Source organism: Aphelocoma coerulescens, chromosome 5 (genome assembly GCF_041296385.1).
Source record: "Aphelocoma coerulescens isolate FSJ_1873_10779 chromosome 5, UR_Acoe_1.0, whole genome shotgun sequence".
NCBI classification, from domain to species: Eukaryota; Metazoa; Chordata; class Aves; order Passeriformes; family Corvidae; genus Aphelocoma; species Aphelocoma coerulescens.
In genome coordinates this window covers 56,136,796-56,153,039 of record NC_091019.1, presented here as the reverse complement: position 1 = coordinate 56,153,039, position 16,244 = coordinate 56,136,796, and the positions used below count along the sequence as shown (strand labels likewise).

The 16,244-nt window shown below is 40.3% G+C and overlaps 1 protein-coding gene across 3 annotated transcripts in view; it reads left to right on the top strand.

The window, feature by feature from the left end:
* The window catches only part of BEGAIN (brain enriched guanylate kinase associated), a 148,709-nt gene that overhangs the window by 126,524 nt on the left and 5,941 nt on the right, over positions 1–16,244 (top strand). For all 3 annotated transcript variants that reach the window (XM_069018273.1, XM_069018275.1, XM_069018274.1), the window contains one exon: positions 13,473–13,580. In XM_069018273.1, the coding sequence (XP_068874374.1) occupies positions 13,473–13,580 (108 nt within the window). The remainder of the gene's footprint in view (positions 1–13,472; positions 13,581–16,244) is intronic.

Genomic DNA, 16,244 nt, shown 5'->3' with positions numbered 1-16,244 from the left:
TCCTAGAAATACTTTTGAACAGTGAGATGGAAGGAACCAGAAGGCAATCAACAGGACAAAAGGATATGGACTTTTGTAGAGTGGTGCATTTGGGTCTGGCTTCTAACCTTCAGTTTTCTGAGGCCTATTCTCTGTCAAATATTTCTCATTTCATCCTCAACTATGGTTAAAAAGAGTCTCTCTAAAGTTTCTTCCTAAGATCCAAGCCCTAAGGATTAATCAGTGTGTTCTCAAGTGTGAGTCTATTCTTTTTCCTTCCTCTTCTGGCAGGTTCAGGGACCTAACATCCTGCCCAATACTCATGTTTTCCATAAACCAGTAAAGTTTTACTCTTCATAGTGAGAGAGGACTTGGTTATGATATCTAAATCTCATTTTCTTAATGGTAGAGAACAGTTTACCTACCAGGCTCCCAGGCTTTTGGTATTCCCTTGGCAGGAAGGAAATAGCTGTCAAATGACTTCAGTGTCCATGACCATCCCTTAAAGAAGTGGAAAATAAATCCAAATTATTAATTTTAGTATTGTGTGTTTACCAAGAAGTTTTGGGATTTTTTTCATTTGGTTTTGGGGTTTGAGTTTTGCTTTTTTCTGTTTCCAGAGAGTTGTCTCTGAAACTAAATGAATTAGTTATTAAGCAGTAAATAACTTTCAAATCAATGGCTGTTGACAGACACCATATTTAAAAAAGAAATGAAGGGTGCCAAAGTTAGAGTAGAAAGTTTATTATGGACAGTTTTAATCTCTGACGTTTTCCAGAAGAGATTTCCAAAATTTCTCTGTGTAGTAAATCCAGGGATTTACTAAATCTTCTGCAGTTGAGGTATCTCAAACCTCAGGGACAACTGTGCTGGGCAAAGTTCCCCCATGTTGTCCCTGTAGCTCTGTGTAGTCCAAATGCCCAGTAGCTCCCTCCTGACTACCCAATATCGTTAATGTGCTTCTTGCACCAGCTTTGCAAAGAAATGTCTCATTCTGACCTAACTGGGCCATTTTGCAGCACTTCCAAGTCCTTGCCTTGCCACATGAGCCAGAAAACAGATGAGCACCTTTCCCTCTTCACTTGGCTCCCCTTAGCAGCAGGCAGAGCTCTTGTGTCACTCTTTGCTTTAAGGGCAAGCATTTTTTTTAACTACTGATTGCAGCCCAACATCCAGATTCAATGGAAACTACAGACAATGTTGAGCAATGTGTCTTAGCAAACACTTGCAAAATCCTTCTTATAAAAAACAGGAGCCTACATAAATTTCCACCTAAGGTTCCTAAAAGAATCAGCTGAACAGATTCCCAGCTTCCTACTCCAAGCTAAATTAGAAATACATTCTAATGTGTTAAGCTGTTATTCATTTTAAATAAGACTCTGAATGTAGAGATAATTCTGAGCCAGCTGTACCAACATCTGAGAGGTCAAGGATAGAATGGGGCAAATAGAGGTTGTGCAAACACAAAGTCATTTTTTATGTTGTTCAGTTACTGGAAAATTAAATCAGAAGAGTATAAACAATGGAAACCAACACATTTTTATGAAAAATTACATAAACCACAATTTCTTTTGCAAAGGCAATTGAGTAGATATATCTGGATTGTAAGACTTGAAAAGTACCACTTCATATGATTGTGATTACTAAATAAACATGATACAGTATCAAAAGCAGTTAGCAGAAGGGTTGCAGTAAAAGTCACCTCAAAAAGTACCAGGTACTGTGGTATTTCCATTTAAAAGAGTCTGTTCAGAGGGCTAGATCAGGACAGCTCAGTGATTGGTACAGGTCTCAGCACAAACCAATGTCTTCAACAGTGTCCCAGAAGTAAACACAAAATTATTGCTGATAAAATGAGATTAAAAGGATTAGCAATGTTGTTAAATGTTGATAAGCAAATCAATTCAAATGACCAGTGCCTTTCATAACATGTTCCCACTCAGTCAAAATATGTTTTTCCACAGAGATTTAAAAGCATAAAATCTATGAGGGTCCTTTGCAGACCCTATTGCAACAAATGGGAAGGAAGAAGTAAGCGGAATGGGTTATGCTCTGGAAAGGAGGGACTCAGGAGACGTAACTGACTCTGAAAGTCAGACTGGTTGAACAACTCCACATGAGCCCCCAGCATCAAGCCACGACAAAAATGGCAAAAGCAGTATTTGTATAACCATGAGAAAAGTGAATAGAGCAGAATGATAGTTTTGCCGCAGTTTCAGACAAAAGAAAATCCAGTTTGAAGACAGTGGCTCAAGTTCTGATATTGAAAATATCTTAGAGGGTTTGTAAAATCATTCAAGTTGCCTGAGAATTGGAAAGACTGAAAAGTGAAGAAGCTGCCTCAGCAAGAGACTCAGGCAGCTCACAAGTTTAGTGCAGAGAAGAAAGACAACTTACTCATACAAATGTCTTCACAGAGAGAAAATGCTAAATATCAGACAGGTTTTTAATCGGGCAAAACAAGAGCTACACTCAGGATCCAGACCTGTTCAAAGGGGGAAAGCTGTTTGCACATTCAGAGGCACAGAGCTCCTGGTATCCAGGGAAATAGCATATTCTTCATTTCTTGAGGTTTTCCCATCGAACAGGTCATTACAATCAACTTACTGAAAGTCTGTCTCAGCTAGATTCACATTAGTTGCAAAATCTCTTCATGCTGCTCTTCCCTGGGGACACTTACATACCCAGAAAAGCAAGCTTCCCATGAATTACAAGATTTATGTCTTGGGAGATATGGATTCAGTCCTTGCCTCTGCCAAACATCATTTGTGAGTCATTGAGCTAGTTACTCAAAGTAAGCTTCATTTTACCTACTTTTAGATATCTACCTGCTAGATGTCTATTTAGCATGTGTGTGTCTGAAGTGTTTTTACTCAGCATCATTATCAGTCAGTGGAAAGAAGCAGGCACCATTGGAGAGCTGCTTCTCCAAAAATAAATCACCATACAATGAGGAATTTCATGCTTTGAAGAAATCGCTATGCTGATTGAAGGAAGGCAGGAAGGTGGCTGACTTAAGTGTGGACAATGACATCCCTGACATATAAATAAGGGAGGGTTTGCTTTAGCCTCTTCTCAAGAGGATATTAATATTTCTAAGCTGCAGTGAAAATAATACCTTAGAGACTTAATATTATTAGGAAGTATATGAATAGCTATAATAAATGGAATTAAGAAATCACAGTGTTCAAATTTTTGCCAGGCTCCAGGGCAAAAGAAAACTGCATCTTGGGGTAGCATTGGAAAATATTTAAATTGTGAGCCAGATTTCTGAATGCCATGGAGAAATACTGAGGCTATTGAATCCATGTACACTTTCCTTAATGGCAAAAATGGTTAAAAATATCTCTTTCCCAAAAAAAGGGATTTTCAGTTTTGAAGGGTTATTTTTGATCAGCCTGGCTTTCAGGATGGCCACAGAGTTCTGCCAGCACAGCTGATGGGGCCATGAACTGTTGTGGGGCAGCAAAGGGCCTTTCAACCAAATTCACGACTGAAAAAAAAAGGATTGTGGAGTTACAGTATAACTCAGGATAGTTAAGGAGGCAAATGAAGTTACAGCAAAGCTCTGAAATGGTACAGAGGAGAGCAGTGCTGATTCAAGACAGTTGATCTTATGACATGGGACAAAGGTTGTGACATTTCTCTTGATCAAAAGGTAGAGTCGCTTCCATCTGCACAAGCTCGGGAGGCAACAGCTAAAATGACCGTCTTGAATAGCAACACAAGAAACACACAGCAGTGAGTTCCCTATCTGCTTGTCCATAAAAATATATCCATCTTTAATTTTCCTTGGATTTGATCCCAGCAGTCAGATGGCAAGGAATGTTGCACTTCCCTTATAGTAAAACTCAATCAGTTACACCAAGCAAACCATTGCAGCTTTTCCTTATGCCAGGAGAGTTTACTCCTCAAGCACTGGTGAGCAGAAACCGTGTCCTCATTGTGGGGATCAAATGTGGCTCTATCTAGCAAAGCCTCCCATGACCACAACCTGCAGCAAACACCACTCCAGCTCTCCAGCACAGGCCCACCTGTCCCTCCCTGCAGGGTTCCTCAGCAATTCCAAAGAGTCACAAATAAATTCATATGAAAAAGAACTACAACAACAACCCCCCCAAACTGCATTAGGAGACAGAGACTTGAGTAACCTATTAGCAGGGTTGGAAGCAAAATTCTGTCTTTTTTTCAAGCAATTTGCATAATGGCTCTTTCCTTTTGTATACTTTTTTTTTGCAGTTGTTATTTAATGTAGTCATTATACTTGGTTATGGCAGTTTGAATTGGGATGCTACCAAAAAGACACTATTTAGAAGGCTATGAGGGGTTGGATATTTGAACAGAGTATTTTGTTTTAATGAATTTCCGCTGCTTTGCCTTGAAAAGAGCTTACAGAGATTTTCTCAAAATGTTCCCAAGGATTTGGTGTTGATTGGGGTGTGGGTTAAACACCAAACCTTAAATACCTTTACCCAACATGAGGTTTTACAAAGTAAATATCAGAGATATATTTTAATAAAAAATGGAGAGGCTAATTCACACAGAAAAGACACAAGTAAATTATGTTTATTCCTCGTACTACGCTTACAATTTTTCAATCAGCTCACCAAATCTTCCCAATCAATACCCCAGCTGATGTTTCAATGTATATTAAACAGATATGAGAGATCAGGGGAGCAGAATATAGAGACATGCACACATTGGACATGGACATGTTTAGAAAGATCAAATTCCACAAGAGGAAGAACCCAAGATGTGGAAAAGTGAGGAGACAGAAGCCTAAGGTATAACAATAATGCAGCAATAATCCTAATGGCAGATTTGTCATTGTGACAAGCTCTGTGGGCAGGGCAGAGCTGCTGGGCTGGTTGTGGGGTGTTCAGGGTCCACCAAGCAGGGCTTGGGCACAAATCCTGCTCATTGCAGGTTTTCAGTGCAAGAACGGCTTCTGTGCACTCAAGTGCAAGGATGAACCCAGAGATGAAAAGTCAGCCTTGCCACAGGACTGTGATGTATAAGAGAAACTTTTGTGAGAGGGAAGTACTTTAGCTCCCAAGAGACCATTTAGATAAACCATTATTTTAGTCACAGGGGGAAAAGAAGGGACTTTAAGTTTTCTTCTGCACAACTAATTATTAAAAGAAAGTGTCAAAAGGTGACAGGAAATGTGAATTTCAAAATTCCTAGAGCTGAACAAATTATTAAAGATCAAAGTACTGTAAATAATCTAGCCTTTACTTTTTTTATTTGGTTGGGAAATTGTCCTTGTTTAGGTAGTCAGCTCTAATTAGAATTCACTTGCATATTGAAGTAATCTGCAATGTATACGAATGAATTTAATATTCCGAAGTTCAGAATTCCACATTTTTCTTCCTAACCATTTTACTCAGAGAAATTAATGCTACCTCCTCTTTCTAGAATATCTAAGTAGTTAATTTAAGCAATATCCAGTCTCCAGTAATTTCTCCATTTCCACAGAGGAGTCTTTGTGGCTGGAAAGTTTGAGTGTCAGGCAATCAGTCCTTAGAGTGACAGCTTCAAGCTACAAGGCTGGTGAGCCTACCTTATGTGGCCTGCAGCAGTGGAACTTCTTTTCTACCCATTCACACAATTTCTTTTTCTTTTTGCAAAATGTTTTGCTCCTTACCACTAGCTCAGCTGAAGTCTCCATTCCTTTCATTTCACTATGACCATGTAATTGTTTTAAATTATTTTGCTGAGCTCCTAGGAGGAGTGAAAAGATAAAAATAAAAAAATAATTAAGCTAGGGGCAAGGACAGAAAATCCAGTCTCTTCCTGAGCCAACCCAAGGGTCATACATCACTTCCTTTTATCCCATGTGTTCATCATAAGAAAGGCCTGTCACATTGGAATAATGTTCTTGCCACTATATTCTTTACATGGAAGAACTCCAACATGACTTAGATTTTTGCAGTAGGTAAAGCCTTAGGCAAAAGACACATCAACAACATATTTACTCTGACCTGCCCAGAAAAATGGGTATTTTCAAATCCTTAGTGCCATACGTTTGTCTCTGAAGAACGCAGCCTTGCCTGCAACCTTGGCAGCTTGGCAACATAAAATCACTTTAAATAAACATCTAATATTCCGTAGGATAAATATAATGAATTAGTCATTGCTCCTTACCATAAAGTAGCAGCACTCCTGAAAGCCAGGCTCTATTAGCATTTTGAAGAAGTATTGAGACAAGGATGGGTGTCCTGGGGATTACTGCAATGGGAAGCAAAGATGAGACAGTGGTAGATGATGAAGTGCAATCAGGATGCTGCCACAGCCTCTGCATACATCCCTACACATTCCTGCAGTTTTGTTTGTAACTTGATAAAGAATTACCTCATAAATCTGCTAAACATTTGGCTCTTTTCCTCTTTTGCTTGTAAAGATGCACATTCTTAAATAGACTTGTGGGTTCAGTGAATCTGTAAGTGAACATCTCCTTTGGATACTCATTTTGCTCTTAAACCAAAATAAGATTGTTATGCACAGAAGTGAAACTAAAAATTTAATGTGTATTAAATGTTGCTTTCATGCCACAATGATCAGCCCCAAATCCTGCACCCCAAGGATCATGTTGTGAACTGGAATCAGTTGATACAGTTTCATTATTCATTGAAAAGTCTTTCATTAATATTTGCTCTTCTGATCTTGTCAGTTCACTGTTTTTACTACAGTTTCTGCCCGTGGGTGAAAGTGAGTGTGAGTAGGGGATATCCACTGCTCTTCACTGGCAGATAAACTCACACAGAGCATCCATAAACAGGCACAAACCAGTCATCTGTCATAAAAACATGAAGATCTGCAGAGCAGAAGTTAACATGCTTAAAATCAGGGATTACTGCAGAGAATATCCAGCAATTCCTGCAAATCTATCCTTTGCTTCTTTATGAGCCAATTGATAAAACATATTATGCATATGATCTGCAGGGAAGTACTGCAAATAGAGCAGCTGTTACAGGTGGAAAAAAGGTTTTATTTCCACCACATTTCTCATTCTTGTTTTCTTTACCTTGTTGGCTATAACCCTGGCCTAGCCATGCCCACCACCACATATGTTTCTATTTAAGACTCTGCTTGCAATCTAAGAGGTCCCTTGTTGTGAACACTGTGCCTTGCTCAGCTGAGACCATGACACACTTGGATGGGAAGAAAAGTGCACAGTAGCTTGAACTAATCCACAATAGTACCCTCTGCAACAGCGAGAAGTTTCCACACCTGGTGGGAGAGACCATTTCATAATCTCCCAATCTTCAATTCCACAAAGAATGGCTGTTTTTATTAATTTCTCACCAGGACACGAGATATGTACTGACAGATGCTGTAAAACAAATTCACCCTCACTCATCACTGAAGTGCTGTCATTGAACTATCACTGAGAATGCACAGGGCATCTGGGGGCCCTTTCTTTGTCACAGCTAACACACTCACATCCTCCGTGATTGCTGTAATTATCAGTAATAACTAGATGTGGCATCACTGACTCCAGAAGGCATACATTCACATGCACCAAGTCAAATAGGGGGTCTGTTTGGAGTCTTGATGGAATACCAGGGAAAAACATAAGTGAACTTGTACCATATTCCATGCATCCTTGTTCTCGATTTTATTAGGACCTAAAGACATATTAATTATATATTAAATCATCTCTGCATAACAATAAAAGCATTTGCTTATATGCAAATATCAGGATTTGCTAATAACAGAAATTTAAATTGTCATATCATAACAGCACCACTTATCACAGCAGTCCAGTGAGATGTGGCAGCCATACATGGTTACAGTACTCACAAGAGAACAGCATGGTTGAGGTTGGAACATCTCGGCATTATCTGCTTCAAGCTCCCTGATCAAACACCTACAGCAGGTCATCAAGGACCATGTCCAGGCAGTTTTTTAATATCTCCAGGGATGGAAACTCCACAATATTGCTGGGCAACCTTTTTCAGTGCTCAGTCACCCTCAACAGTTAAAGAGTTTTCTATGTTCAGATGACACTGCTTGAGATTCATGTGTTGTGCTGCTGGTATTTTGCCTGTTGCTTCTTGTCCTGTCACTGGGCACCTCTGAAGGGAGCCTGGATCTGTCCTCTTTCCACACTCCCTTCAGATATTTTTCCACATTTGATGAGATCCCACTCAAGCTGTATTTTCTCCAAGCTAAACAGTCCCTGCTCTCTCAGTCTTTCCTCAGAACAGAGATGCTCCAATCCCTTAATCATCTTCCTGGCCATTTCTTAGACTCTCTCCAGCATGTCCATATCCACCCGTACTGAGCCTGAACAGGACACAGTACTCTGGGTGTGGTCACAGCAGTGCTGAAGGGAAGAATCATGCTGGCAGCACTTTGCCTAATGCTGCCCAGGGTTACCTTTGGCCTTCTTTGCAGAGAGGAGACACACTGGTGGCTTGTGTTCAACTTGGATTCCACCAGGACCTCCTGACCCTTTTCTGAAAAGCTTCAATGTGTGCTGGGTGGCCCCAAGCATACCTTGGTGCAAGGGGTTGTTCCTCCCCAGGTGCAGGATCTTGCACCTATCCTTGTTGAAATCCATGAAGTTCCTGTCAGCCCATTTCTCCAGCCTGTGAGGTCTCTGGGGAGTGCAGCACCACACCCTGCTGTACCAACCACTCCTCCCAGTTTGTCATCATCAACTGCTCAGTTTTGTCCTTCATGATTTCAATGAGGTTATAAAATATCACCATAAAATACACAGACTTTGGTTAGAAACTATGTCACCCCAGCACTTGTTTGCTGACTACAATCCACAGAACAGTAAACCCCCTGCATTTTCTTAGCAGATACCTTAAAGCATAAGCAGTGAAAGATTGTGACTGCTGTTCTAGGAGAAAAGTACTGAGTTAACAGTGTTACACTGGCCCACAAAGTTGGGGAATTTCTCCTGTCAGTGTTGTGTTCCTCCTGGACAAGAAGAGGAATAAAGAAAAAAGGGAACAAAGTTCTGCCTGTATTCCTCATCCAAAAACATTGTAGTACACCTCTGGCAAGGCATTCAGGATGGGATACCAGTATCACTCTGGTGGTATTTGTAACAGAAAAAGTCTCTCTCTCTCTCTCTCTTTCTGTCAGTCATTTGGGCATTACTTATTAAGAAGTATTTCCAAAGGAATACTGCTGGCCACTAATACCTTGCTGGTCAGTACTACCATTACATTATTGTCACTGTAGCATCGAAATTGCATCCATAGAAATGTTCCTTACAGGAACATCAAGAACAGATTTACTTTACCATGTTTGAAAAGTCTGACATTTCCACAGACCAGTACTTCCCATTTGCAAATTTGAGGCTGCTTTCCAAAGGTCTGTACACATCAGAGCTCCCACAGGACAGCAGAGACGACAGGAACCAGCCAAGCCTTGACTAATAGGCTGACACTGCTCTATGGTAGGACACCCTCCAGCTGCTGGAAAGCAATGAAGGGAGACTGAAACATTACGAGAGAGAGAGAGAGAGAACTTTTAGCCTGCCCATTTCTGCTGGAGGACTAGAGTAGGAACCTTTGTGGATCCACTAAGTAGACAAGTAGATCTTTTCATCCAGCTTTTGTTACTTTTAAAAGTGCACTTATCTATTAATTATTTCATGCTGAATCAACCTACCAAAATGCTTTTCACCCCACTTACATCACAGATTTCAAATCTAGGGACACGATGGCACCAAACACTTCTGAAAGCATCAACTTATACTTTTATGGATTTGTAAATATCTGTGCGATGTTTCCACCATGATAGATATAAATTATAAAAATGGCCCCAAGGTTCCAGACAGAGAATGTATATTTTATTATATCATTTGGTTCCTTTTGTGAAGAACAGATATTCAATTCCTTCCTCAGATCTGATAAGGAAGCACTGAGCTCATGCTAAATCCAGGATAGGAGCAAGGTGCCCTCAACATCGGTGCTGTGATTGCTGGAGTCACCCAGCAGTACAAATTTGATCTGACTCAGATGTGGGCACATGATTGTAGTTCTCTTGTGTTAGTCAGACACTACAGAGCTGTATTCTTGTGTGCTGACTCTGTGTCAAGGGATGAGGGAGGCAGAAGATGCGCAGAGCTGACTCAACAAAGATTTCTGGACAAGGACCCACCAGGCGCTCAGCCCGCTGCCTTCTATAGCTCTGGCATTTTGGAGTGGACTTCAGGAGCCCTCAGCCCAGCTGCAAGCTATTGGCATATCAATAACACCACTGATTTAATTCACTACTGGCTTTTGAGAGACAGGGTATTAGCACCTGCAGAGCAGAAAGCAGCGCCAAAAGGAGGGAGGAGGGGTCACCAGCCTTATGGAAGAGTAGGAGGACCAACCTTCTATAAGCTACCAAAAATAGAGGGATCTGCCAAAAGAGGTTACAAGTAAAATAAGCACTTATATTTGTAACTCGTGATCATAGCATTGATATTATGATTCCCATCCTCCTTTCATACCTCTCTGACAATCTGATGCTGAATATGTGATTGTTTGACTGCAACTGGAGAGCTCAAAGTTGCAGTCCCCTGTGACCAACAATCTTTCTAATGCAGTGATCCAGCACTACCACACTGTCTCTTCCAGCTGTGCTATACTCCCACAGCTGGTGTCAGGATTAAGCCTTTGTCCTCTTGTTGCCACCACTGCACCACAATAATGTCTGTCTGGAGCTCTGAACTTCCAGAGATGGACACACAGTGTGTGGCCAACACGCCAAAGGATTTCAGTGTCCTGCCCACCCTTAGGCTACCTCATTTTGCTGCATTGAAACAGACTCCTTGCTCATGTCAACAACACTGATTTCAAGAGAAAGATATGAAATAATAATGGTGGAGAAGACTGGGACTGGCCTTTCCTTCTTACTTCCCCTTTTCCACAGCACTACCGAGATGTTTATTACTTTGGTGTCTACCTGCTAACCTGTATACTATAAATTTGAACTGAGGCAAGTGTTACAGTTCAAAAAATATAGAATATCTTTTAAAGTCACTCTTGAGCAGGTACAAAGTCTGGGAAACATCATCCAAATGTTATCATAAATGAAATAAAATGAAATCATAATCAGCAAGATTCAGCCTTACTCAAATGCAGTGGAAAGTAGTGCTTCCAACGACTGAAACTGCTGCCCTTTTATTAGTTTCTCTCCTGAAAACTGTAAATCCTTGATCAGATATTCTCTCCTGAACTGCAAAATAGAATGACTGAAGTTCAATTTGGCTAGGCAAGAGCAACAGTTACTGAGATCAGAGAGATTTAGAGCAGCAGAGTTCTACAAATCAGCTGTCCTGGCATGACAACTTGTCATAAAAGGACTGATAAAATCTTCCATATGAATGGTTATTTGGAAGATTAAGTCTGTGGACATGGATCCTTCAAAAGCATGAAATTACTTAGAAAATTGAGGGGACACTTTTTTTGTGGGTACTTAGGTAGTCATTTTTCTACCCCATTACACAGCTAAATACCTCTGAAAATGCAATCTTCAGTCACAGTCTCAAAGGAGACAGATTTTTAGAGGTGCACAGATGGCCAGGAGGTTTACAAAGTGCCTAGTTGTTTAGTTCACTATAAAATCAATGAGAGTTAAGGGTCTCATATAAAACCATGTCGATCTGCCTAATTAAAAAAAAAACATCCCTGTGTCTGGTTAAAATCAGTAAGGTTGGAGCCTTGCAAGCTCTCAAAGCTGCACTTTAGCCTTCCATGAGGTAGTCCCGAGGCAGGAGTGCCTGATCAATGGGAACGAGGAGGGGAGAGGTGTCAAGCCTGAACCAGCCTCCAGAAACAGCTGAGCTGTCAGGACATAGGGCTGGCAACAGCAGGGAATAGACAGCCCATAGAAAAACTGACATTAAAATAGGCCAGTCCAGACCTTCACAGAGACACTTCAATCATATCTGCACAGTTTAAAACAAGCTGTGGGTTTGCTTAGACCATTTGAGAAGGTGTTTTTCTTTAAATAGCAGCTTAGGAGGAGAGCTGCCACTTCCAATTTAATCACCCTCCTTTAATACAGGCTGGTGCTTTGCAGCTGGATAATTAACCTTGATATTCGTTGGGACTTCAAAACACCCAACTCCCATTGCTGTCAATTAGCTGACGATGTCAAGCATGTGTTGATAGAAGACTTTTTGTGACCCTGGCAATATGGCATTTGGGAAATTTCAGTCCTTCACAACTAGTTTTAGAATGGGAAGTGACATTCACAGAATCACAGAATGGCTGAGGTTGGAAGGGACCACTGGAGGTCATCTAGTCCAATCTCCCTCCTCAGATAGGGTCCTCTGAAGCACTTTACTCAGAATTGTGACCAGGGAGATTTTCAGTATCTCCAGGGAAGGGGATTCCTCAGCTTCTATGGGCACCCTGCTCCAGTGCTCGGCCACCCTCACAGGACAGAATTCCTTCCTCATATTCACATGAACTTCCCATGTTCCAGTTTCCACCTGTTGCCTCTTGTCCTGTTGCTCAGCACCACTGAGATTTATGAATTATGAATTTTAGATTGAGTTCACTGAACAAAACAAATGTACACTAGGGTTCACCCTACTTTCTGCTCTTATGGCATTGCAACTTTCTAAAAGACCCTCAAGATAATTTTCAACCTTCTTGTTGCAGCTCTGAGTGCACAGAAGATGCCTTGATCTCAGAGCATTCAGAAGATTCCATCCTTTTTAATGCCAATGTAAGGCTGGAGGCAGGGTTATAAATGACTGGCACACAATGATCTTTGATATAAGAGGCAGTAAAATAAACACTGCATATCAAAATGAGACAAAATATGGGAAGGGCCGGTGACATTTCATTCTTTCCACTGATTTCTTTGCATTTATAATAAAGTGTTACAGCCCACTGGTAACAAGTTTAAATTAGGGGGAGAAAGAAATTTGAATCAGATTGTTTTCCTGATATGCCACAGTGGGTTGTGTTCTGCTAAGGAGCGTTAACACTGCAATCAGGTAAACATTCACCTTGAGAAATGAACAGCCTTAATCAGGGCTTTTAAATCAGCCAGAACAGTCAACAGCTAAAATGAAATTGGCTCAAACACAACTGCTTTTCTTTTTAAATATTGTTCTTCCTTCCTTATGAGAATGGGAAACAATAGCATAAGTGAAACATTCTTGTAGCAAAAGAGCAGCTCCAGTCCCTTCCATGTTAGAAACTCTGTCCTGTGACTAAGAAGGGATGTATTGATTGATGGTAAATACAACGTTTTTGCACTGGCTAACTTAAAGTCTTTTGTGAAAGTTCCTAATGGGAGCTCAATCTGACCTCCATATTTCTAAAGGACTTTGCCTCATCTGCTGAGTACAAATAGCAAAATAATGGAGAAAACAAATGCGGGGGGCTGGAGGAGAAAGAAAAAAGAAATATTGGTCTGTTGTGCTTTTCCCTGGATTTGAGAATGACATCAGTCTGTGGGCCTTTATCTGAAATATTCTGACAGTAGAAAAAACACTGACTACTCCATTGTCTACACAGGGTCAGCACTATGAAGAGGAAAAACGGGCTTTGAGCCATGAAATAATTGCACTCAATAATCACTTAATAGAAGCCAAGGTGACGATAGATAAGTTGTCAGAAGACAATGTAAGTATTTAATTATGCAACTGTATTTTTTTTGAGATTATATTCAGAAAAAAATTAGGTCTTGCACTTCCCATGAAATTATAGAATAATTTTTTATGTTTGTATAAAATATAATTGTCACCTCAACAGTTAAAATTTATGTATGTTTGTTCCCATCATTTCGTAAATCTGGCTCTCCTTATCCTATGAGGTGAGACTTTTCATTGATATTTTTTTATGTCTAGCCTGAAACTGATGAAAAAAAAAAAATATTCTAAGAAATGGCAATATTCCCACATTGATTTGGCCATCAGTACAGCAAACTGGTGCAAGCACATGGTCAGAGCTTTTGCAGGGTCACGTGTGGAGTGAGGACTCATCAGAAGGATTTTAGGCACAGTGTAGACCCCTACATTTCCTGCAATTCTTTGTTCTTTCAGTCTTTGCTCACCAAAAAGCCCAGCACAAGGGAGAAGGTAGCAGAAGGTGACCCAGCCTGGTCACTCAGATCACTCCTGCAGGGAGCAGGAGATGGGCTTTCCCCAGCAGTTGTTCATGTGTAACAATTTACCTGTCTCTGTGTGGGACAAAACAGGGAACATCTCTGGCGATTGTCACCCTGCATCTCATTAAACACTGCTGCAAAATGGCATGAGTACTGAAGCTGGCAACAAGCTCATTAAATTCTTCCTGAGACAAACCTACAAAGACAGCAAAGAGAGGAATATTGCAGGCATTTAGTTCATTATTGTACCATTCCTTCCACACTTAATAAAAAATTCATCTACAGAGGACATGTTTCTGTTAGTACTTATTTTTTAGCATCTTATATTCAATCTTCCCAAATTTCACATGAACTCCTAATCATAGCTGGGAGCATTTGATCCCATTAAAAGCCTGCTGATGTGAACTCTGTCTGTGCAATTAACAGCTTTCCAACAGAAACAAAAAGTTCCCAATCTGACCCCTTACTTTTATAGAAGTTGAGTTGAAAGAAGAGTTACTTCACAACTCTACCAGCTGTAAGTAATGGAGTGTGGTAAATGTAATGGGTTACATTCAGGTTTTGGAAGCACAGGTATACCTCCAGACTAATTCAGCTGAAATCAATGGAGTTATTTCTGCTTTAAAATACAGGTGGAAAAAAATTGCAGAACTCTCCCTTTAAGTGTGCATGCATTTACACTACTTCACGGAGTCACCCACATTTGAAGTGTTTTCAATATTCATAGTGGTACTCTGAGCATTAGAATATGGTCCAGAGACCTCAAATAACAGTACCACTGCATCGGACTTGAAGTTGGGTCACAGACAAAGTTCTGCCCTTGCAGGATTCAAGAAAATTGCATGAAATTGAGTCGGGGAGGTTTAGGTTGGATATCAGTAGAAGGTTCATTCCCCAGAGGGTGGTTGGGCACTGGAACAGGCTGCCAGGAAGTGGTCACAGCCCCGAGCCTGACAGAGTTCAAGAAGCATCTGAACAATGCTCTCAGGCACATGGTGTGACTCTTGATATATTGGTCTTGGGGATTGTCCTGTGCAGGGCCATCGATGATCCTTGTGGGTCCCTTCCAACTTAGGATAACCTGTGATTTTGTGTAGTATTACTGATAAAAGTAAAGGTTACATTCCAAATTTTAAAATAAAGGACTATGAAGCAAACCACTAGTATTATACCTAAGTAGAGAAGTGATAAACTGAAGAATCCTACATGGGGAGAAAGTTTTTGTATTGGCAAGATCTCTTCCTTCAAATCTATTTCCTCTCACTCTTCTGACAGAAATGTAAAATGATGCTTTTGATACAAAAATGTATTTCAAACTGTGGGAAACACTTCTGGCATTAGTTGCCAGTCATTGTTCTAGTTGCCACAGATATGGCTGGTTTCCATTTAGGCAGATATTAAAGGAGAGAAAGTCGGTCCAGTCACATGGCTTGGCCCAGCAGGTTGAGAAGAAAGTGCATGTGGCACATGTAGCTCACATGTAATTTTTCTGTAGTAATTTTTAAAGCTGCTAAAAATAAAGTGTCAGAAATGCTTTTTGTACTCTCCATGACAACCACTGCGCAGAAGGAGAGGCACACAGCTTTTGAAGAAAGGATTAGATTCTGGAGAGATATCATTTTTCTGTGCCTGGAAATGCCATATGGGACTCAGGGTACCTGTCTCTGCTATACTTTGTGCAGCAATATATTATGGGTTTAACGTGCATGCAACGTGTCAGAATCACATGCACGTGCAACAGATTTTACTTCTAAATTGAATTCTTGGGTTCTTACATTTTCATGGATGAAAATAGTGTGTCCTGATATGAAATTTAAGACCCACATAAATGAGTATGTCTCCCCAATACATTTGAGGCAGAAATGGCATGTACAAAATCTCACAAAGACACAGAAAAAAATCACAAAATAAAATTATCTAAAGGTCCTTGAATATGAAGATATATGAACTAATGTTCATAGGAAAACTATCCCCATCCCTCATAGACTTACAAGAACATCTTGCTGCATGTTATTACAAAATACCTTAAAATGGTATTTTAAAAGAGAGGAAATTTTCTTTTTCACGGAAAATTTCTCTATCAGTTTTTAAGAGAATAAATGGAGCTATAAAAATCGGCATGCAATAAAATTATTAACACCAGAGAAAATCAAAATCATATCAATATTCTACAACATTTG